This window comes from Callospermophilus lateralis, chromosome 7 (assembly GCF_048772815.1).
Source record: "Callospermophilus lateralis isolate mCalLat2 chromosome 7, mCalLat2.hap1, whole genome shotgun sequence".
Classification (NCBI taxonomy): Eukaryota; Metazoa; Chordata; class Mammalia; order Rodentia; family Sciuridae; genus Callospermophilus; species Callospermophilus lateralis.
In genome coordinates this window covers 4,619,634-4,643,460 of record NC_135311.1, presented here as the reverse complement: position 1 = coordinate 4,643,460, position 23,827 = coordinate 4,619,634, and the positions used below count along the sequence as shown (strand labels likewise).

At 48.9% G+C, this 23,827-nt stretch overlaps 2 protein-coding genes across 2 annotated transcripts; both read right to left on the bottom strand.

The window, feature by feature from the left end:
- Nucleotides 1-206: 206 nt before the first annotated feature.
- On the bottom strand, nt 207-536 carry Lce7a (late cornified envelope 7A). Its single transcript, XM_077110053.1, has one exon. It carries the CDS (start codon nt 534-536, stop codon nt 207-209), a length of 330 nt encoding a protein of 109 aa, XP_076966168.1.
- Nucleotides 537-12,826: 12,290 nt separating this feature from the next.
- Lce6a (late cornified envelope 6A) lies at nt 12,827-15,849 on the bottom strand. Its single transcript, XM_077109909.1, is given in 2 exon segments — nt 12,827-12,866; nt 15,581-15,849. Coding segments are annotated over 2 exon segments (309 nt in total).
- Between the last annotated feature and the right edge of the window lie 7,978 nt (nt 15,850-23,827).

The following is a 23,827-nucleotide window of genomic DNA, read 5'->3' as shown; positions in this document are numbered from 1 at the left end:
TGATAAGGCTTGGGGAGCAGAGTTTTCCCTTGCCTTCAGGTCTCCTTGATGGAGTACCACAGCTTGGGCCAGGAGGGTTGAGGTTCTCAGCAAGAGGAAGAGCAGATGGCCTGCACAGCCAGTTCAGGGGGAGAGGGAGGAAGCAGCACAAGGTGAGCCCAGGCTGGTCCTTGGCAGTGGTTTCTCAGCTCCTCAAAGGTCGCAGGTCAGCTGCAGCCCCCAGAGCCGTGGCAGCCCCTGGAACATCCAGAGGACTCATTCCCACAGCAGTCAGAGTTCTGGGGCCGGGGCAGGTAGACTTCTGGAAGCCGCGGAAACCCGTGAGACCCGAGACAGCAGCTGTGGCCCCCAAACCCAGAAACGCAGCAGGTGGGAGGATGGCTGGAGGAGGCTGGGGCTGGAGAGGGGCAGGGAGCTGGGCAGGGAGCTGGGCCTGAGGCCGGAGCCTGGGGGGCCTGAGCTGGGCACTTGGGTGGACATTTAGGGAGGCTCTTGGCAGAGAGTTGGTACTTCTGCTGGTTTTGCTGGTAGGACATCTTGGAGAAAGTTCAGTTACCCTAAAAATACAGATTTAAAAAATTTCAGAGAATATCAATGTTATTTGTATCAATATATTTTTTTGCAGAAACTGAACATCTGCAGTTAAATCTGACTCTGGTAGCTGTATCCTGCTGTCCTGGCCCAGGAGAAAGCCAGCAGAGGGTAAACCAGAATTTGCTCACCTCTTCTCCCATCTGGCCTCTTTCTCCTAAGACTCCTGACTTTCAAAGCAGCAGCTTAAGGCTCCGGGTAACTCCCAGTATCTTACAGGAGCTTTTACTGTATTCTCTAATTTATACATTCACTGGATTTTTATCTCAAGTTCACTGTTATGCCAGCCCTCTCCATCATCTCCACTTCTTTTTTTCTTTCTTGCATCATGGAATCTGCTTATTCCTACACCTCAGCTTTATGCAGTTGAGTCTTGTCTAAAACAATAGCTTGTACCCATCACCATGACTCTACTACTCCAGTTTCTGGTTTGCATTCACTCCTTCTGGGATGGCAATTTTCAGACCACCTGGAAGATATCCATGCACCTGGTCTTCCTGAAATTACCAGTTAGTTCTCACTGTCTCCATCCTGGGATGCCTTGTTCCATTGAGCAGAGACATGCCAGCCCCAGCTGTCCCTAAACTGCCAGAGCATCAGGAAGCACACTTACCTTGTCTTCCTAACCGTGGGCAGGTGGATGGAACTGAGGAGACCCTATGGACAGAAGCCTATTTATACCGGGCTCTCCACCCAGCTCAAGGAAGGAGCCAGGAGGATATGAAAGCTGCTTGCTAACCATGTGTTTGTGACCACAACTTCCCACATTCCTCCAGCTCAGTCATTCCATCACTATATCACTCTGGGTCACTACCAGATCCTCATGTTCCCAAAGCGTCCCTTCCCTCCACAAACCCTGGGGATATTCCCATAAAGATACAAAGATCACGATTTACAAGGGTGTTCACAGGGGCAGAGCTTGGAGATTGAAATCTAAATTTCTGGAGGAATCCAAAGTATGACCGACCGGGAGGCCACAGAGGCTGCATCAGCCCAGGGCACAGACAGGGCCTCTGTAGGTTTTAGCAACAAGTTGGGAACCAATGATCTGAGCACTCATAGGCCACTCCTGGGGGCTCATGTGTCTGATGCAGACCCCAAAGAGCCTGACGTGTTGACCAACGATGGCATCACAGAAAGGCCCCACGGGAAAGGGTCTAACGCTGCTGCTTCCTCTTGACACATGAGCATCTGCACCAGCAGCCGCAGATCCTTACCCGGAGACCACAGGTCCAGGCGCCTTTTCCTGTTCGCAGCCCCTTCTTTTCAAACCTGCTTGCTTATGTTCCGGGGAATCTACTCTCTCCCTGCCCACCAGCCCCCTTCTTTTGTGCCACTCCCCACCCCATTGGCTTTCCTTGGCTCGTCATTTCAGTCAATCTGTGGCCAGTATCACAACCTTCCTTGCCCCTTTGACTTGTCAACGCGCCCGACTGACAAAACCCCACCCGTGTGAACTCCCCCCTGCTGTACCCAACTGCCATGAAAATTCAAAAAAATAAATAAAAAGACTTTGGCGGGTTGAAATCATCACTGAATCATGACCCTCCACCTTGGCTGGGCCCCTAATACTGCTTCTTTCTAAGCCTTATCTGTCCGTTGCCCCTAGACAGATGATATGGCTCTGCTGCACGGAGCCGTAGTGTGAAATGGGAGGTGCTTTGGCTTGAAGCCCTCTTTGGGCCTTAACCATCCTTTAAGACTTCCTGTGCTATGGGGGGGGGGGATCCTTTTCTCTGGGTCCTGGTATCTTCAACCTCGATTGTTTTATTTCTTCTACAAAACTCTTCTGTGGTGTCCTGTATTCCTGCAACCTGATGCTCGTGTGTACTTTTCAATCGTTGTCATTCTGGATTGGATGACACTTGGGTGTTCACTCTTCATCCCCAGCTTCAACACAGCGCACCCTGCTTGACATAGTAGAGGGACCCCAAAACTGGTGGCTGACGCTGAAGCCTCTGCTCCTTTCACTCTGAGAGGGAGCTCCTTGGAAGGCCAGGCCCACGCAGGTACTGAGGGCAGGTGTGGGAGGCTGCTCCTGGGGCGGGGCGCGGTCGTCATGCTGACCCGAAGCCAAAGCTTTACAGTGCAGCTTTGCAGAGAGCTTGCCTCTGGTCCTGGCTGTGTTCGGCTCTCTGGGCTGCAGAGGAGTCTGGACCCGATTTCAAGCCTGTCTGCAAGTCTACTTTCCTTTATGGGCGTCAGACATCTAGGGGGCTGACACTCATCCCCGGTTATGCCTTTTCTGGTTTGATCTTCTTTCTAAAAATACTTCACTTGGGGGTGGGGTGACTTGATGAGGAGGGGAGAGATGGTGGCTGGTGTGTGAGTAGGTGAGGGCATGAAATGTCTGAAGGTCAGTCATACTGTGAGGCAGGAAGTTCCTGTACTGTAGTCTACGCAGTTCATCCCATTTGCTAATGGAATGAACTTGCTTCATGGTGTCCAAATTGATTACTATGAACCTAAGTGATTCTTCCTGATTGTGCCTCTTGTGACTGGGAGTGTGAGCTATTGGAACCCAAATCTGGAACTATGGTGAAATTATGTCCCCTTTCCTGCCCTGAGCATACTGAAACATGACGAGTAATTTCAAACGGTTGAAAGACATCATTGTATTATGTGGACAATCAAGGAATTACTGAAATAATGAAAAAAAAATCACTTATCCCGACAAAAACTTTCTTGTAGTAACTTTGGAAACATCACTTTAAGGATATTAATTTGTTTATTGAGTGCCTACTGTATGCAGAGTTTTGTGAATTCAAAGAGTAATATGCTCCTTTGATCTGAGGGAATGGTATGATATGAGGGAAGGAAGAAGAGCATTAACACTTATCCTCAACCCCTCATCCGTCAAATATGTTTGCATCATCATGCAATATTGCACACTGGCTCTCCGAGCCTCTTATGGTTAATCACATTAACAGATGAAAAGCGTCTCAGACTCAGACACCTCAGAATATCCATGATTCCAGAGCCTGGGCCCTGATTCCAGGATCCATGTGCTTCCAGATTTATGTGACGTGAAGACGTGAAGCCAATGCAGAGAACAAGGAAACGGAAGCAGCCTGGAGGGGGGCGGGTGCCCAAGGACAGCGGTGCCTGCTCTCGGTGGTGTGTCTGTGGAGGGAGAGTCTCCAGAGCTGGCCAGGCAGTGACGGGGAAGGGCATTCTGGGCAGAGACGGGAATGAGCGTAGTCTATTCTGGAAGCAGACAGTGCCCTTAATACAGGGTGCATGAGAATAAGAGATGGGACGCTGGTTGACAGAAAGGAAGGAGGGAACCCAAACGTAAAGAGCCTTCCTTGCTGGTTGGGTGATTTTAGCCTATAGTTTCATGGCTTCCAGATTATAGTCCTTTGAACCTGCTGCCAAAGGAGGCTCAACTTCAGCTCTTCTGAGAGCCACACCTACAGACAACAGGATTCACTGTCCTCGGATCAATCAGTAGGATTCCCCCTCCTTGCCTGCACCATGGACTATCGATTAGGCTTCCCGTCTTTAGTCTCTAAGTGGTGTAAAAGCTGAAAGAATAAGGATCTCAGAGTCAGTGCACTGGTATTTGAATCATGGGAGTGTTATTTAATGTCTTTTGAGCTTCACTTTTTATTAATCTGTAAAATGAGATGAACAATAAGAACATATAGACCTTTTGTATTGCATAATGCAAATAGTATTTGTCAGACAGTAGGTGGAAAATAAATTTTAATTTCCTTCTTTTCCTCATATCATCTTTTTATTGGTTGTTTTTAGATGTACATGACAGGAGGGTGTATTTTGACATATTTTACATACATGGGGTGCAACCATTACTATTTGGATCCCACTCTTGTGGTTGAACGTGATGTGGAGTTACACTGACATGTGTTGCTATTTGAGCATAGGAAGTTATGCCCAGTTCATTCTCCTGTCTTTCCTATTTCCATTCCCATTGCCTTCCCTCATTCCCCTTGGTCTGATCCAATGAACTTCTATACTTTTCCACTTTCCTCATGTCATCTCATAGGAGAGTCCCACAAACTTACGTTCTACGGTAAAATACCTCTAATTTTTAAATTTTGACTATTCAGACAACCTAGAAGGGGGAGCCCCAGAAGAGTCTGGGTTGGCACTTCCTCTCTGCTGCAGTCAGAGTAATTATACCTCTACTTGTTTTATGCATTGGAGGAACACAGATGATTCTGTTTCAGAATGGGATCATGCTGCCTTACAACAAATCGACCAGACACAATGGGCCGTCCCCGACCATTTAAGCGAGGGAAAGGGATGATCAGATTTTCATTTTAGAATTACTGGGTCAGGTGGCCTTCATCGCCTTAATCTGGATGCGTAACAAGCTGAAGTCTTCAGTGGATGGCCAGACTGAGGTTTGATTTGGGCACCAGAGCTGGGCTTGGGAAAGCTCTTTATTGATAAACTAGAATAGAGAAGAGATGTGCTGGAAGGGGATTGAAGGGCCCTAACTGGCCTCCTCTGGACCCGCTGTGCATTCCTGGACTCCTCTCTCTCCTGCTCTTGCACTTCCTCGCCATCCTGCCTGCCTGAGAAGGATTCAAGAATGTATGGATTCCTCCCTGGCTTGGGTGTGCCCCTTAATAGAAGGGTGAGGTTCCACTGGGCCAGCATGGGCATGCATGAGATTCTTATCAAGCTAATCCCTAAGTGATTAAAGACTGGCACACCTGGATCCTCCCTTTGCCTGAGCGGTTGGCCCCTGAACCGTCCTCCTACAGGCCGGAGGAACAGGAAGCTCCTGTGGGTCTAACTCTGGTGCTGGAACAGACTTGTGGTCCTCCCAAAGGCAATGGGACCTGCACCAGACTCACTGGGGGACCAAGGCTGCTTGTGCTTCTCTCGGGTTTAGGGAATAGGGAACTGGGGTCAGGACTTGTTTAATGTGGGTAGGAGAAAGGGACAAGGCTTATTCAGCATAACACATTCCCAGCATTTTTAGGAAATGGTTTGAAAAGCCAGTCACTCCAGCCTGTCTACACAGCCTGGTCAGAGTCAGGCTCATCATGTATAATGTGGGTGGTTAAAAGAAATAGCGTGAGCAAAATAACCTAGTGGTGTCCCGCATGCAGTGGGTGTCGTAGTTATACGCACAAACGTTATTGTCTTTTAGAGTCTTAGGTGCGCTCCAGCTGCCGAGTCCTATCTCTGTGGGAATGGGGGATGCACACTAATATCGTCTGGCACCAGGCCTATGTCTCTGTCCCCAGCGGCAGAGAACTTCCCTGGGAAGAAGGGGCAGGTCACCCCTGGAGCACAGACCTACCCCTGACACTGACCAGCTGCGGGTCAGTTGCCCCCTCTGGGCCCCAACCCCTTCACTTGTAAAATGAGCATTGCTGTTTTCACCTTGACCTCTGAGGGCTGACCAAGAGCAACAGCTAAAACACCCTCTTAAAAGAATATGTTTACTCATGTGACCATCAGCTGACGCCTGTGAGTCCTCAAATAGGAGGGGAGGAGAAGGCACCTTCTTGCTTATCTTTTTCCTCCAGGCAAAGACTCGACAAGATATCTCTGAATCTTCCAAGGAAGGAGATTCTGCACTCTGCACTGAGGGCCTTTCCTACTCCTGTGTAACCTCATCCCTTCCTGCTGACGCTTAAAGATGGGTTCCTGCGCTGTTGTGGTTCCACACACCTATAATCCTAGTGACCCGGGAGACCGAGGCAAAGGATGGCAAGTTTGAGGCCAGCCTTAGTAACTTAGCGTGACCCTGTCCCCCCCAAAAAATAGATAAATAAAAAGAACTGTGGAAGTATTGGGTGGAAGAGTACTAGGTACGGGGTTCAATCCCCAATACCAATAAAATAAGATAAGGATTTCTCCCTGGAGGTGAGTGAACAGATTCCGGCTGTACCCCTCCCCTATTCTTAGAGACTAATATCTCTGGCTCATCACAACTAACGGCTTCCCTCCCCACTGTTCTCTCTTCTATGCCAAAAGGAGATGAACCCACTCTACTGTATCTGTCATCCTCCAATTAATATCTTTAAAAGAAAGACAAAGAAGGTGAATGAATCCCTTCTGCCCGACCCCTCACTCAAAACCTGTTTCTAGTTGGGAAAGTAGTGTTTTCTCGACCCTGTACCTTCTTAGGGAATGGGGGAGCTCTTAAGAAGTCTTAGACATGTTGTTCCAACTTTTAGGGACGGCATCCTCATCTGTGACAGCAGAACTCTGCGTTCTGTCCTTCTGAGCCTGCAGTTTTAAGCCATTCAAACTTTTAGAGAAGGTGATCACCCATTTCCCATGTTGTATTTCTTCTCTTAGCACTGTGAGTTGGGTGAACATGGAGAGTTGAAACACAAGTGCATATCACACATTGCCTCCATTCCAGAGCAATTGGCCAAGCCAGCCAGGAGCTGCAGGAAGTCGGGAAATCGCCCTTCCAGTCTTCCTTCTTGTTCTGTTATGGAACAGGGATTCCAAACAGGTGGAACTGAGCCGCATGGGAAGTACTTTAAAAATGCAGATTCCTGGCCCCTAACTAAAACCTACTGAATCATAAACTTCAAGGAGTGAGTCTAAAACATTGGCATTGCTTACGTATCTCCTGTGTGGTTCTACCTAATTTGAGAACCACGGCTTTAGAGCATTCTGGTAGAACCATAGAAACCGAGTCAGTCCTTGGCTGGTGACAGAGGGACCTCAGGCTCCTACTGCATTCCTCAGAGCTCCTGGGGGGATCTGGACGGAGAGTTGAAAGAGGTGGGAGGCACAGGAACTCATCAGTCATTCAGCCCTGGAGACGCTTAGCAAAGATCTATCAGGTTCTCACACCTGGTCTCCCACACGCCTGATGATGAGCTTTGTTAACAGAAATGCTTTCAGTTGGATAATTCGTTGTCTCGAAAAATGGCACCATTTCTCCTTCTCCTTCTTCCTCTTTTTCCTCCTCCTCCTCCTCCTCCTCCTCCTCCTCCTCCTCCTCTTCTTCTTCTTCTTCTAAACTGGGGATTGAACCTAGAAATGCTTAACCCCTGAGCCACAACCCCATCCCCTTTTATTTTTTTGACTTAGGATCTCACACAGTTGCTTAGTGCCTCCCTAAGTTGCTGAGGCTGGCCTCAATCTTATGGTCCTCCTGCCTCAGTTGCCTGAGTTTCTGGGATTCCAAATGTGTGCTCTGCCCCTGGACAAAGCAGCCCATTTCTATTCTAACTCTTTCTTTGTTATTTTCTCCCATAAATACATAGGGTCAAATACTAAAGAAAGAATGACAATAATACCTTAAACATGTAGTTCTGCCTAATTTTTTTTCTTTTTTTTTTTTTGGTACTGGGGATTGAACCCAGGAGAACTCTGCCCTGAGCTACATCCCTGCCACAGTCCGGCTGCAGCAAAATAACTGGGGGGGTGACGAGCAACTTGTGTACATTGATACAGCAGGAGTGGGCAGCCCCAGATGGCCCCGGGAGAGTCTGGGGAGTGTTCCGGATTCAAACTGCCACTGGGCACAGGGAGCAAGAGCTTTCGAGACTGTGCCTTCGGGTCAGGTTTGGATTTGGGCTCTCGCAGTGGCATCCTGCTCCAGGGTGGGGGGCGGAGAAGAGCCGGCTGCTGCCACTTAGAAAGTCCTTGCTGCGCCATGACCAGCTCGCGCACGTGGCAGCCACTGCGCCGATTCACGCACCCTCCGGTAACGAAAAGTATTCAATAATAGCCTTTTGCTGCAACTTTTTTCCTGATAATCCTTCCTCCTCTGAACTTTCTTCTTTTGGACTAGAGTTCCTTGGCTTCCATCAACACATGCCCTAACTATTCTTGGTTCCATTGGGGTGCTTCCTTCCCTTATCAATTTACCTAACACCCCTTCCATATTTTTGTCACAAAGAAAATACAACATTTCAAGACAAAACAAGACACAAAATACTGTGTATCAATCTTCTCCATCTTCTTAAAATGGTCATTCTTTCTCTCGCCCTGTCTGCTTAGGGACAAGCAGATTTGCTCCTGTCCTATCTTTCTAGGAACAGGCAGCTTTTTCTCGTCACTTACCCCTGAGGGTCCCGGGGCTCCCCGTATGGGCCACCATCTGCCGCAGTCTGGCTGCAGCAAAATAACCCGGGGGTGAGGAACAACTTGTGTACATTGATACAGCAGGAGTGGGAGCCGTTTATTGTAGGACAGGAGGGGTATATATACATTCCACACTGCTTATCTTAATTAGCATAAACTAGATACAGCAGTCAGCCAATCAGGAATCTCCACACTTAATGGCTCGCTGGCGTTACTTCACAAACCACTCCCTCTGGCAAAATGTCAGGCGCCATCCTGACCCTAACACATCCCCAGTCTTTTTTGTTTATTTTTTTAAATGCTGAGACAGATTCTGGCTAAGTTGCTGAGGCCAGCCTCCAGTTCCCTATTTTTCTGCCTTAGCTTCCCACGTGGCTGGGATTACAGGTGTGTGCCAGTGCACCTGGCTAAAAATGAAGGCTTTCTTTCTTTTGTCAGTTTTGTTAGTTCTTTCTTTCATTCTTTCTCTTTCTTTCTTTCCTTCCTTTCTTTTGCAGTACTGTGGATTGAACCCAGGGCCTTGGGGTGGCAGGCACTCTACCACTGAGCTATAGCCCCAGCCCCTAAAGACGCAGTTCTTTATTTATAGTTGGTACTTGCCAGAGGTTTGTTGAATGAGTGAATTAGTTGCAAATACAATATTTTGTTTGGCTTCATTCTATGTCTTCATATAATGAGGGTTGAAAACACAGAAGTCATCTTATCAATGCTCAAATCAGGGGCAGAATCAGGATAAACCTAAGGCCAACTGACTTTCAACCCAGTGTTCATGCTCAGGCTGGGTAGAAGAACAGAGGACAGAGGGTGACTTCATGCCAATTCTGTGCTCTTGGGGACAGAGCATAGTGGCTAAGTGTCCAGTGTTTGCCGTCAGATCACCTGGCTTCAGATCCAGGCCCCCAGGTTCAGGTTTGTCACTCAATACTCTGCCTCAGGGGCTGATCTGTCAAAGGTGGTGACCGTCACCTCTGCTCCACAGAGCTGCTGTGAAAATCCAATGAGTAACGAGTGTGTACCTGAAAGAGTATGGATACATAGTGAACTCTGTATGAATCCTGATGGTCACTGTTCTCACACTCCCCATCATCATCATCACTATTATCACTTGGCTAGTTCAGTGTCCCTCAGTGATGAGGAACTGCCTTGATTTCTCCAAAGATTTATGAACACCTCGAATGCCAAGAGAGCACGTCAGAGACCGGGCAAAGCTGGTTTCACAGCCGTCTTCCCACCCTACCCACAGGAACACCGTGATCCCCTCTAACAATCCCTCAAGCCACGCAGGGGTGGAGGCTGTATGTGTGACCATGGATCCCAGGAGTGGATCAGACAAGGATTCAAGGTTGATGGGAGTCAGATATTTGGGGAATGGTTCTCATGTGTGTGATGAACACAACCAACATCCAGATCCTGGTTTGTAACAAAATTTCCAATCAAAGAAACGGGCTCGGGGCTGGGCATGTGGCTCAAGCGGTAGCGCATTCGCCTGGCATGTGTGCGGCCCGGGTTCGATCCTCAGCACCACATTCAAAGATGTTGTGTCCGCCAAAAACTAAAAAATAAATATTAAAAAATTATCTCTCTCTCTCTCTCTCTCTCTTAAAAAAAAAAAAGAAAGAAAATAAACGGGCTCACTAGAGAAAAGTCTCAATCTAGGTCTAAGACAGAGAATATAAAAGATGAACCTCAAGCATCTTGTAGTTCCACAAAGCCACAAAGCCACCAAGGACACTATGTCAAAGGGACACAGGAGCCAACTAAAGAGCTCCCAAGGCTAGAACACTATCATTCACAACATCAATAATATAGTGTTAGATGATAACCCCAAGTATGATATATGTAGGTATCCAGTGTCCACGAGTCTGTTCTGACATAAATAAATTATTGAATGGGTTAAAAGGGGGAAGAGGACAATAAGTCTCTCATAGAGAACTCTCATAGTTCCTACAGAGAGCGAGCCCTCCCAGAAATGGAACACTCTCCTACCTCCCATGGACTGCACATTGTGACTTTCTTCCAAGGGAGGGTAAGGAAAGGGAAAGAGAAGGGGTGACTTTAGAGTGCGCTGTCCCAGCTGGCGGATCAAGTCAACATCCACGGTGGGGTCGCGTTATGAGCATACAACCTTGATATGGTGAGATGACAATGGCATCTGCCCTCTTTGGTCTTGTTACCTGGAATGAAGGTTCTAGCGCTTGTTGCTCCACTAGAACCCAGGAGACGGAGGTAGGTGAAGGAAAATAGGCTTGTTCAAAGCTGGCTTTGAGGAAGACAGAGGAGACCATTCCTGTCTCAGATCCCCATCTCTGAGGAGCTCTGGGGGTGAACACCTTTCATAGAGGAGGGGGGTGCATGGAAGCCAAGGCAGGGAACGTACATACGTGGACATATCTGGGCTGTCCTGGTTAGAACCTTCACGGCCTTAGTTTCCTTGGTTCCACCAGGGCCAGGGGTAGCTTCTCAGTTTCCGTCCTCCGAATGCAGAAAAGCAGCTGCCGAAAAGTTGGGGAGCAGAACCATTTTAGTGCTTTTAATTTCAAAGTGGCTTTGTTACAGTCTTTCCTACCAAAGTCAATAATCCCATCATCATTGTGAGAAAAAACAGGAGAGAGACCCCCTGTGAAGGGAGATTCTACAAAATGTCCAACCAGTAGGCCTCAAAGCTGTCACGGTCTTCCAACATAAAGAAAGTGTGGGGAACTGTCAGTCCAGAGGAGCCTGAAGAGACGGATCTTTGGATGTAAGATAGAATTCTGAATGGAGTCCAGGAGCACAAAAAATCAATGATGACAAACATACTATTTATGTAAGGTCTTTTTTTGGTACCAGGGTTTGAACTCAGGGGCACTCAACCACTGAGCCACATCCCAGCCCTATTTTATATATATATATATTTTTTAGAGACAGGGTCTCACTGAGTTGCTAAGCACCTTGCTATTGCTGAGGCTGGCTTTGAACTTGCAATCCTCCTGCTTCAGCCTCCTGAGCTGCTGGGATTGTAGGCGTGCATACTGTGCCTACCTAATGTAAGATCTTGAAAGGGGAAAGTGGGTGAAAGTTTACAGGAATTCTTTACTATATTTGCAACTTTTCTATAAGGCTATTCTAAAATAAAAGGATATTAAAAAAAAATAGAGTAGACCCCAAATGTATGTTACAACTAACATTTATTGAGTTTAAAATGTACTGACTACAGCACCTATGATATCACATAATTGCCTGCACATTCTTCCAAGGAGAAATTATTGACTAATTAACCCAATTTTTAGGTAATTTATCTAATTTCAGATAAAAACTGAAATGAGGAAACTATCTAAAGGCCTACAGGGCCCAGGAACTTTTCGTGAGGTCGCAGAGTTCTGACTGAGTACCTACTCTGCTAAGGTAGTTTTGGCCCAAGACCCTTGCAGATACAAATGAAAACAAGATGTGATTTTGTTTATTTAGTTTATTATAGAAAATTATTACATTGACATGAAATGGGATGAGTCTGCCATAACTTTCCTATGTACATATATGATTGTACCACAGTGAATCTCTACATCATGTACAACAAAAAGACTGGGATCCTAATTAGAATAAGTTATAGTCCAAGTTCATATAAATTAGTCAAATTATACCTACTGTCATGTAAAACTAAAAAAAACCAAAAATTAAAAATTAAAACAAACAGGTATTCCAATAGGTTGAAATTTGAAAATCTTAAATCTCATTCTAAATAATCTGCAAATATATTTCTTTCCTCCCTGCCTGCTGGCCATGTCTAATACTTCCTCAAAGTGAACCAGGGCTCAGCCTCATGCTCACTCTCCCCTCTTCACTTCTACTAATATATTTAAACATGACTTTACTTTTAATACTATAATTGGTTACCCCGTAACATTAAATAAAACTCTAAGTAAAACTATTTCTTTACCCATCAAGAAAAGGTAGTATTTCTTGACTTTCCAGTACCTAAGAGAAGTAATTGGAACTAAATAGTTTCTTTATCGTTAGGCTGATTTTTATTTTATTTGTGACTCTTTACAGGAATAAACGAAAACAATGACTGATTATTTGTGTTATGTCATGAAGGACATAGTATCAACAGCACAATATTCTCTGCCAGACATTGCAAAGTGAATGGTGCTTTGCAAGGTGTGCTTAGGGAGCAGCGAGGCCAGCCTCTAGAGTTGACCCTGGGCCAGGTGAAAGAGGGTTACGCAGTCCTGACGGGGGTGAGCTGAGCAATGGGCGATCTGGAGTGAGAGATCCCAGGACTCAGGTTCAGTTCCTGTGCAAGACCTTGCTTGCTGGAAGGTTGGGTTTGAGACTCAAGGGGGGACAGAGCACCAACAACACTGGGCAACTTCACCCAAGGGCCTTTCAAAGTCCTTGGAGAGCTCTCTAAACCCCTAGCAACTATTTCTTAAACTTTCATATTCTTTATTTAGTCCAAACAGTACAACATTTAACATTTTCTAAAAAGCAAATTGAATATCAAATGCATGAAGTTTCTCTATCAAAATGATATTTTTTGAATTAGGAAATTTTAAAAAGTTAGATATTTTATTATGAAAATTAAGCAACAGGGCCACTTACCTAGTTTTGTTGTTTCCATAAACTGTTAAAATATCGTATATAGGACATTAAAGTACGCATGTTATTTATTAAATTTGCAGATAAACATTGTATACATTTATCGGGTACATGTGATTTTGAAACACGTGTTCATTGTGAAATAGCTAAAGCAAACTAATTACCATGCATTAACTCAATACCTAACATTATTTTGTGGTGAGAACACTTAAAATCAATCTGTCGATTAGTCATCTTTCTATTTATCTATCTATCTATCTATCTATCGGGAATCCTAGGACTAAAGAAATTTGAATAGGCCAAATATTAAGTAGTATTCTTGTTAAAGGGAAATAGTTTCTGTCAAACTTTTCAAAACTATTGTTTAGTATGTGCCTTCAATAAAGAACAGAAATAAAATGTAGAAAAAGAAGATATTCTTATAGTGTGAACTTAATCAACCAAATGTTGATATTTTGGGGATTCTTTCCAGAAACCTTTCACATAAACTTAATAACCATCTGAAATCATTATTTAAAAACCTGTCAGCTAGGTAGAGAAGTTCAAACAACAGGATATTGTGCTTGTAAGACATTGCTTACACAGTATATAAAATGAGTGTATACTGGCCAAGTCTCCCGGGAGTGTTTCTTCTCACAAAGTGGATTGCTTCCCCTGTAAGCCGGGACAGTCCTTTAACATAGTACTGACCCTTGCTTTCGAACAAAAGACATTCCTTCCTCAAATGGCGGGAATGGAGCAGTCTTAATTGCTCCCCAAATGCGATCTTCCTGGAGAATTTCAAAAAGATTTCATGGTTTTTGGCAATTCTAGAATTCCAATTCTAAAAATTTATCCTAAGAAAATTAAGAATGATCGTCAGTGGGAATATTTACTTTCTGCGAGTTTTCAAATTATGTTTAGATGACAAGACTTTAGATTGGTCTTGATCATTTTACTCATGCTTATCTGCATTAACAAATCCTTTTCTTTTTCTTTTTTGTGGTGTTGGGGATTGAACCCCCAGGGCCTCACACACGCTAGGCAAGTACCCTACCACTGAGCTGCACCCTCAGTCCCCTGCATTAACAAATCTTCATACAAGTATGGGTCATTTGTTTAATGAGAGAAATTACACATATAAAATCATAATCACAATAATTATGACACATATCTATATGTAGATATATGATGTAACAAAGGTAAAATCGGGTCCGGCCTTATTAGGCTTGCTAAGCTCTGGAGATGGGCATGCTTTATATTAGAAATGATAGGCTGAAATTGTTTTCTGAGACTGGTCAATAAAGTCTATTGAGTTGAAGAACTGCCAGAAAATGTCTATCAGTGGAAAACTTTTTAAATATTTATTTATTTTTTAGTTGTAGTTGGACACAATACCTTTATTTTATTTATGTTTATGTGGTGCTGAGGATCCAACCCAGGGCCTTGCACATGCTAGATGAGTGCTCCACTGCTGAGCCACAACCCCAGCTCCTATCAGTGAAAAATCTTACCTGAAACTTCTATTGATATGCAACAGTTAAACTGCAGGCCCCCTGCAGACCCCTATAATATATGTCAGGTTTCCATGAACCAAGGCCTCTAGATCCTGGGCCTGAATCCAGACTTTCCCCAGAGGTACAATCCTGGGTTTCTATTCTTAAAATTCAGAAAAAGCTGGTTTGAATTGTCATCATCTCACTCCAGCCAAACTGAGATTCACTCTATTGCCACGTGCAGGTCTGGCTGATCTTCCACCTGGAAGGTGCTTCCTCCTCACGCCACACCCCCATTAAAGTCTACCTGTCCTTCAAGGCTCTGTTTAAATGCTTCCCACCCTATCAGAGGATCTCTCGCTGCTGCCCTTGACCTTTTGTACTTTTTTCTGCTTTACATTCTCCTAGATGCACAATGAGAAATGACATAAACAAGCTAATCAGCTTAAAATCATATTTATTGATCCTCTTGTTTCACTCTGGAGTGTCCACTGCTGCTTCCTCTGGGTGGCAAGCTTCTCAGAAGCAGGAGGAAGTCTGTAAGCACAGTGGCTGGTGCACAGGAGGGGCTTGGTGTGGGGCTCCGCGGGCTTACTGCGTGGCGGGCTGCGGTGCTAGAACCCTGCAGTGACAGCGGTCGGCACTGAGAGGCTGCTGAGAACAAGGGCCCGAATCTCTGAATGCCGTCTTGGGGGGAAGGAGAAGCAGCACATCCACTGAGGGGGCTCAGTGCCTCTGAGCAAGGGTCACAAAAGTCCCAGCCGTGCTCCAGGAAGACAGCATTACTGCTGCGGAGCTAACGGACGGTGGGAGAGCAGCAGAAGAGACCCCTCTCCGGTGCTGGGGCTGGGAGTCCCGCACCCAAGTCAGAACCCCAGGCTGAGGAGGAGCAGCTGTACCTGTGCCGCCCCCTTCGCTGGTCTCCTCAGCACTCCTCCTCTTTGCAGGGGTAGGTCGTGCCACCGCTGAGACAGCGAGGCTGGCGGCGAGCCCTCCTGACGCGGGCTGAGCTCTGAGCTCCGGGCCTTTGGGACTGGGAAGGACAGACTCCTGAGCTGGGAATCCCACAAGGAGCAGGGGAGAGGTCTAGGCAGGGGCTTGGGCAGGGGGCAGGGGAACCCTTAGGAGCCCTGGGAGGCTGCGAAGACTGCTGCTTCTCCTGTGGCATTGCTCAGCTACCTGTGGAATCTGGAAGAGAAAGAGTCAGGGTTAGGGCAGGGAACCAGTCGACTTGCATTAACAACCCCTGGAAGTCCACCCCAGGAGGGCCCGGGTGGGGTGAACTTCAAAGGGCTCAACATCTGAGGAGTAAATCCTATTGGAAATTCCTAGAGGACTCCCTCACCAACAACCAAGCCCAGGAGAACTTATTCTTTCTTTTAAAAAAGAAAAAAAAGCCAGCCACCTAGTCGAGCTGACAGTCTGCCTTTCCCAGGCCCATGCCCACCACTGCACCCTGGTCAGGAATAAAGGAGAAGAGAGTGGCCGCTCTTTCTTCACCTAGGCTTGTCCTGCCCTGAGACCCTGAGCGTACATGTCCCCTGGTTCTCCAGCCCACTGGACTCTCTGATTTTCTCCCAGGTTAGATCATTTAGAGTCTTTTGTAGGGACTTACGCTTCCCTTCTCCTTCCCCAAACTTCCACCTGCTCATCAACTCCCTGGGAAGAGAACAGGAGAGGTCAAGATGCCTTAGCAGCCCCTGAGTGACGGGCAGCCAGGCGTCTCTCCACCCAGAGATCAGCTTGCCCTAGAGGAGGACCAGTGGACAAGCCATCCCAGAAGCCTTGTGGGTGGGCAGAGAAGAGGCTATTCTATATATCCTCCGGTTGAACCCCCAGGCTCCCTGTTATTGGAGGGCAGCCATGCAATGCAGGATGATGTATCCGGATGTTTCACAATTCCCAGGCTGGATTCCTCAGCTACACACAGGTGGGATGTGGTTCAAAGGGATTTTCATGTGAGTGAGCGGCCAGATGGCGGGAGCGTTCAGATTGGCCGGGGTGGAAGTGAGTACCCAGGACAAGTCTTGCGACATCCCTGGTGGTGATGGGGTGTTGGGTAGGGTCCAAATCCTGCTGAGTTCAGTTTGGGCCCAGAGAAGGAAGGTCAAGTTCAATACCACCCAGAGCCTAAAGAAGGCCATTTTATTTGTCCCCACTGACCATGACTCAGCACTCAGCACTCAAGGACCCCATGGGACTTGACTGGTTCCGCAGCCAAGTCAAAGTCCCACACCCTCCGAGCTCCCTATACCTCCCTCCCAGCCTCCTAGTTGCTCTTGGTCATGGTGACCTAGATACATATCTTATCTCCTATATTAAACTGCTTCTCCGATGACAGAGACCTTGTCTTTATCACTTCTGCATTCCTACATTCTGATGTTGTCCCTGACACAAAGAATATGCTCATTAATTCTTGTTGAAGGAAACAGCCTACATGCCATTAGAATAGACTTCGTGTTTCAGAACTTAAAAAAAAAAAAAATGAAAATAAGGCCCAGGTCATTTTTGTTTTGTAGATCAGATCTTCACCTGTCCTGTGCACCCTTCTCACCTAAGGCATTTGTGAACACCTTTCCGTGACCTTCACAGAGACAGAGGTGGGTGGACCTCACCCTCCACAGCAGGCTGAGAGTAGAGAGTAAACCGTTCACAACAACCACTGTCTCTTACATGCAAAGTGGGAGTTGCTGCTGTGACTCTCAAGGGACCCCGGTGGAGAAGCCCTTCACAGAGTGAAAAACTTTCATGTTTCAGGAAAATCTCGTGCTAGTTGTGCTTTAAGTGAGCGCACTCTTGCCTCCACCTCCGAATCACAGCTGACGTGCACAGCTCAGCAAGGAAATTCTGATGAGCTCCCTGCCTGGCAGGGAGTCCTAATGCCTGGCACAGCACTGCATCTAGGAAACAATTGGCCAAGGGAAAAAGGTCCAGCAGTTATCAGGGACGTTCTTGTTGCCGGAGGCCTCCGAGGCCTTCAAACCAGATACGAGACAAAGGTAAGCAGGGTCAGGGGTGGAGGGGATAAGAGCCTAACCAGGGTGGGAAACAGGACCAGGCTGGACGAGGAGCTGCGGTTGGACCCCCAAATCCAGCAGGGCAGGACAATGGGGCTCACCTCCTTCTGGAAAAGCTTTGGTGTGTAGTTTGGATGAAGGGAGAAAAACTACCCTTGAGCAAAACAGACGGAGGGAGAATGCTCTAAAGCCTGTATCATCCCGTTCCAACAGGACCCCAGAGAGAGAGCACCTGATTTGGGGGGCCTCAGAGGTACACCCCCCTTCCTTCCTTCCCTTCCTCCTTATTGCTTTTCTCCTCCTTCTTTTCCTCGTCTCCACCTCCACAGGTATCAAAAATAACTCTGATTGCTCCTCCAAAGTGCTTCCCAGCAGGCAGTAAGCATTGTAGGAGGCAGTGTGACTTTGATGGCAACGTACTAGTTGTAACTTTTCCCCACCCAAGACCTGCGTCCCGTAAACCCATGCTCCAGAGGCCTCCCATCTCTCAGAAGCACTTCCTTGGGTTTAACCTGTATGGCTCCCACCTCCGGGACGAGGGTTCTTTCTGGGGTTCAGCCCTGGGTGAACTAAGCACCCTGCCTCCTTTACTTCGGCTCCAGACCACTGCTCCCAATAAATCGCCTGCAGAAATCGCTAGGTGCCGTCCTACCATGAATTCTGTCACTTATCAGGTGCTGCTGGTAACTGGCTTCAGAAGAAGTCTTCTCGAGTTTCCCAAGAGGCACTGGCTCCCAGATGGACTTCTAAGTCCACCCAGTTATCAGCCAGGATCCCAGAAATGTGATGTTCTCCTTCACTTCTCCCCGCCCCTCTTCCTGGTTCAGATTGTAGGATCCCGCCATCTGGTATCTATTAAGCTCCTGCTAGGGAATGGGTATAAGAGGGAAAAACAACCCCATGTTACACTTCAAAGTTTTCACCTTGAGAGAAAAAAAGACACATTAGTAATAAGACACGGCAGGAACTGGCAGATGGGCCAACAGGGAGGCCGGTGAACTCTGGCTGTAGGCTGGGAGTGGGACCAGTCAACTCAAATGGATCCAGTGAGAGAGTAAGTGAAGTTTCAGCTCCCACTATGACTCAAACCTCACCCTGGAGCCAGGACTCCATCCCTGCTCATCCCTCCTCACTATCTGTGATCCTCTGTCTCAGAGCAATAGCACCTTCAGGTCCCATCCTCAAAGGGAGCTGCTCAGCTTCCTAACCCTCTGGACTTTGGTCCCTTTCTTTCTGGTGCTTCAAATCTGGATAATCCTGAAATGATTCCCGAAATACACTTTTAAAACTATCTTTTATCTTGTTTGATTTTTCCATGAATAATTGCCCTGGCTGTTACATGATCTTCCAGAACATTCTAGTGTCTTCAGGATAAACCCAAAACCCTTTGGTCAGCATTTAAGACTCTGTATCCTTAAGCCCACCTGTCTCTGAGTCTCACTCCTGGCACTTCTGTCACTGCGTCTCCTCTGATAAAGGGGTGGACTCCTGTGTGGGGTGGACTCCTGGGTGGGGTGGACTTCTGTGTGGGGTGGACCTGCTGTGTAGAGTGGACTCTCTGTGTGGGGTGGACTCTGTGTGGGGTGGACTCCTGTGTGGGGTGGACTCCTGTGTGGGGCGAACTCTCTGTGTGGGGTGGACTCCTGTGTGGGGTGGACTCCTGTGTGGGGTGGACTCCTGTGTGGGGTAGAGTCCTGTGTGGGTGGACTCCTGTGTGGGGTGGACTCTCTGTGTGGGTGGACTCCTGTGTGGGTGGACTCCTGTGTGGGGTGGGCTCCTGTGTGGGGTGGACTCCTGTGTGGGGTGGGCTCCTGTGTGGGTGGACTCCTGTGTGGGTGGACTCTCTGTGTGGGTGGACTCCTGGGTGGGGTGGACTCCTGTGTAGAGTGGACTCCTGTGTGGGGTGGACTCCTGTGTGGGGTGGGCTCCTGTGTGGGTGGACTCCTGTGTGGGTGGACTCTCTGTGTGGGTGGACTCCTGGGTGGGGTGGACTCCTGTGTAGAGTGGACTCCTGTGTGGGGTAGAGTCCTGTGTGGGTGGGCTCCTGTGTGGGGTGGAGTCCTGTGTGGGGTGGACTCCTGGTGGGGTGGACTCCTGTGTGGGGTGGACTCCTGTGTGGGGTGGACTCCTGTGTGGGGTAGAGTCCTGTGTGGGGTGGACTCTCTGCGTGGAGTAGACTCCTGTGTGGGGTGGACTCTCTGTGTGGGTGGACTCCTGTGTGGGTGGACTCCTGTGTGGGGTAGACTCCTGTGTGGGGCGGACCTGCTGTGTAGAGTGGACTCCTGTGTGGGGTAGAGTCCTGTGTGGGTGGGCTCCTGTGTGGGGTGGACTCCTGTGTGGGGTAGAGTCCTGTGTGGGTGGGCTCCTGTGTGGGGTGGACTCCTGTGTGGGGTAGAGTCCTGTGTGGGGTGGACTCCTGTGTGGGGTAGAGTCCTGTGTGGGTGGACTCCTGTGTGGGGTAGAGTCCTGTGTGGGTGGGCTCCTGTGTGGGGTGGACTCCTGTGTGGGGTAGAGTCCTGTGTGGGGTGGACTCCTGTGTGGGGTAGAGTCCTGTGTGGGGTGGACTCCTGTGTGGGGTAGAGTCCTGTGTGGGGTGAACTCTCTGTGTGGGGCGGACTCCTGTGTGGAGTGGACTCCTGTGTGGAGTGGACTCCTGTGTGGGGTAGAGTCCTGTGTGGGGTGGACTCCTGTGTGGGGCAGAGTCCTGTGTGGGTGGGCTCCTGTGTGGGTGGACTCCTGAGTGGGGTGGACTCTCTGTGTGGGTGGACTCTCTGTGTGGGTGGACTCCTGTGTGGGGTGGACTCCTGTGTGGGGTAGAGTCCTGTGTGGGGTGGACTCTCTGTGTGGGGCGGACTCCTGTGTGGGGTGGACTCCTGTGTGGAGTGGACTCCTATGTGGGGTAGACTCCTGTGTGGGGTAGAGTCCTGTGTGGGTAGAGTCCTGTGTGGGTGGACTCCTGAGTGGGGTGGACTCTCTGTGTGGGTGGAATCTCTGTGTGGGTGGACTCCTGTGTGGGGTGGACTCCTGTGTGGGGTAGAGTCCTGTGTGGGTAGAGTCCTGTGTGGGTGGACTCCTGTGTGGGGTGGGCTCCTGTGTGGGGTGGACTCCTGTGTGGGGTAGAGTCCTGTGTGGGGTGGACTCCTGGTGGGGTGGACTCCTGGTGGGGTGGACTCCTGTGTGGGGTGGACTCCTGTGTGGGGTGGACACCTGGTGGGGTGGACTCCTGGTGGGGTGGACCTCCTGTGTGGGGTAGAGTCTTGTGTGGGATGGGCTCCTGTGTGGGTGGACTCCTATGTGGGGTGGACTCCTGTGTGGGGTAGAGTCCTGTGTGGGGTGGACTCTCTGTGTGGGTGGACTCCTGTGTGGGTGGACTCCTGTGTGGGGTAGACTCCTGTGTGGGGTGAACTCTCTGTGTGGGGTGGACCTGCTGTGTAGAGTGGACTCCTGTGTGGGGTAGAGTCCTGTGTGGGTGGGCTCCTGTGTGGGGTGGACTCCTGTGTGGGGTAGAGTCCTGTGTGGGGTGGACTCCTGTGTGGGGTAGAGTCCTGTGTGGGTGGGCTCCTGTGTGGGGTGGACTCCTGTGTGGGGTAGAGTCCTGTGTGGGTGGGCTCCTGTGTGGGGTGGACTCCTGTGTGGGGTAGAGTCCTGTGTGGGTGGACTCCTGTGTGGGGTGAACTCCTGTGTGGGGTGGACTCCTGTGTGGGGTAGAGTCCTGTGTGGGGTGAACTCTCTGTGTGGGGCGGACTCCTGTGTGGGGTGGACTCCTGTGTGGAGTGGACTCCTGTGTGGAGTGGACTCCTGTGTGGGGTAGAGTCCTGTGTGGGGTGGGCTCCTGTGTGGGGCAGAGTCCTGTGTGGGTGGGCTCCTGTGTGGGTGGACTCCTGAGTGGGGTGGACTCTCTGTGTGGGTGGACTCTCTGTGTGGGTGGACTCCTGTGTGGGGTGGACTCCTGTGTGGGGTAGAGTCCTGTGTGGGTGGACTCTCTGTGTGGGGCGGACTCCTGTGTGGGGTGGACTCCTGTGTGGAGTGGACTCCTGTGTGGGGTAGACTCCTGTGTGGGTGGACTCCTGTGTGGGGTGGGCTCCTGTGTGGGGTGGACTCCTGTGTGGGGTAGAGTCCTGTGTGGGGTGGACTCCTGTGTGGGTGGACTCCTGGTGGGGTGGACTCCTGTGTGGGGTGGACTCCTGTGTGGGGTGGACCTCCTGTGTGGGGTGGACACCTGGTGGGGTGGACTCCTGGTGGGGTGGACCTCCTGTGTGGGGTAGAGTCCTGTGTGGGGTGGACTCCTGGTGGGGTGGACTCCTGGTGGGGTGGACTCCTGTGTGGGGTGGACTCCTGTGTGGGGTGGACCTCCTGTGTGGGGTGGACACCTGGTGGGGTGGACTCCTGGTGGGGTGGACCTCCTGTGTGGGGTAGAGTCTTGTGTGGGATGGGCTCCTGTGTGGGTGGACTCCTATGTGGGGTGGACTCCTGTGTGGGGTGGACTCCTGTGTGGGGTAGAGTCCTGTGTGGGGTGGACTCCTGGTGGGGTGGACTCCTGGTGGGGTGGACTCCTGTGTGGGGTGGACTCCTGTGTGGGGTGGACCTCCTGTGTGGGGTGGACTCCTGTGTGGGGTGGACTCCTGGTGGGGTGGTCCTCCTGTGTGGGGTAGAGTCTTGTGTGGGATGGGCTCCTGTGTGGGTGGACTCCTGTGTGGGGAACCGGCACTGTCTTCCTTGATATCTGTCTCTCTCCATGTTCCTCACCCTCCCTTCCATCCTGCTCGGCCTTTGTCTCCTTTTCTCCCTTCCCTCCCTCCCTCCCCCTCTTCCTTCCTTCTGTTACCAGGCAGACATCCTCTCAAACCTGGAGAAAAATCCCTCTCACTAACCTGTGTTCTGATCCAGACCAGCCCCCCTCCATGCAGACCCCCGGACCTCAGTGGCTATTGTGAAGCCCAATGAGGAATAGGACTGGGGAAACCAGGCTTAACCCTGAAGGACGCCGTGCGGACCTGCCATCCAGCCCCGGCCACTACCCTCTCGTTACCTGGCCCTGATGGAATTCCCACCTCCCAGTGCAGCCTTGGTCAGCTGCTTCTGACCCCACTGAACCAGGTCCATGACAGGATCAAAGAGAGCAGCCCCTCATCTGCAGGACAGCCCCGGCCCCTCCCCAAGGCGTCACAAGTCGTCCTACTTCTTAACTAAAAGCCACCTTTTCTCCCCTCACTCTTCATTCAGGGAGAAGCCTATCTGAGAGTTATTTCTCCTGGATTCTCCTGATTCTTTGGTCAAAGAGTAGTCTCTCCTTCGCGGTGGAATCCGCTGTTGGTTTTGTCATTGGTCCCATGATTCTGAGAGGGAAAAGAACCCAGTTTGGGTCAGAGCTGGTATCATGCACCCCCCTCCCCTGTTCCTTCCTTTCTCATCTCTCCCCTTCTGTATTTTACTGTTTGTGGGTGTGCTGGTTCCTCTTCTGAGCACTCTCAGCTTCTCTGCCGTCTGATAATCTGTCTTCCAGGGGCCAATTCAAGTTCCCCACCCTCTGTAATTGGTTTGTTGGCAATGCCTGGCCAAGAAAAATCTTCCTGAGCATTTATTGTTTGTTATATCTGCAATTTATTATCACGAACAATTGCTTTTTTAATATGAGTTGTAGACACTTTGAGCATGGGGCTAGGACTCCAATCATAGTCCCCTTTCAGTGTATATAATCATTCATTGTATAATTAGCCATCAGGTTTTAAAAAATCTCCATTACAAACATTTGCAAAATAAAAATGCACAATTTATAGAATACCTTCCAAATCTTTTGTCCTGAATTTATTAATTCTAGTAAAACATGGACTGAGGCCAAGAAAAAAATCAGACACAATGAGGTTGAGATGGTCCATATCACATTTGTGGACCCCTCAACTACATTTCCTACATACTGTGATATTTTTACATAGACTGCATCAGTGAATTCAGTTTGTGAGGAGTGATCAGGAAATCTATACCACGACTCCTACAAGTACTTCTTATTTAAAAACTCACATTTTCTTAGGAAGAAGAGCTAAGAGATCTTTTGGCCATAGCTTTTCCTTCAGATAGAACTGGACACAAACCATCCATTAACCTGACTTTTTCCAAGCTATAACACCATGA

Bases quoted from the DNA above. Each gene is read 5' to 3' on its own strand.
- Lce7a (XM_077110053.1), bottom strand. From the start codon at position 536: ATGTCCTACCAGCAAAACCAGCAGAAGTACCAACTCTCTGCCAAGAGC.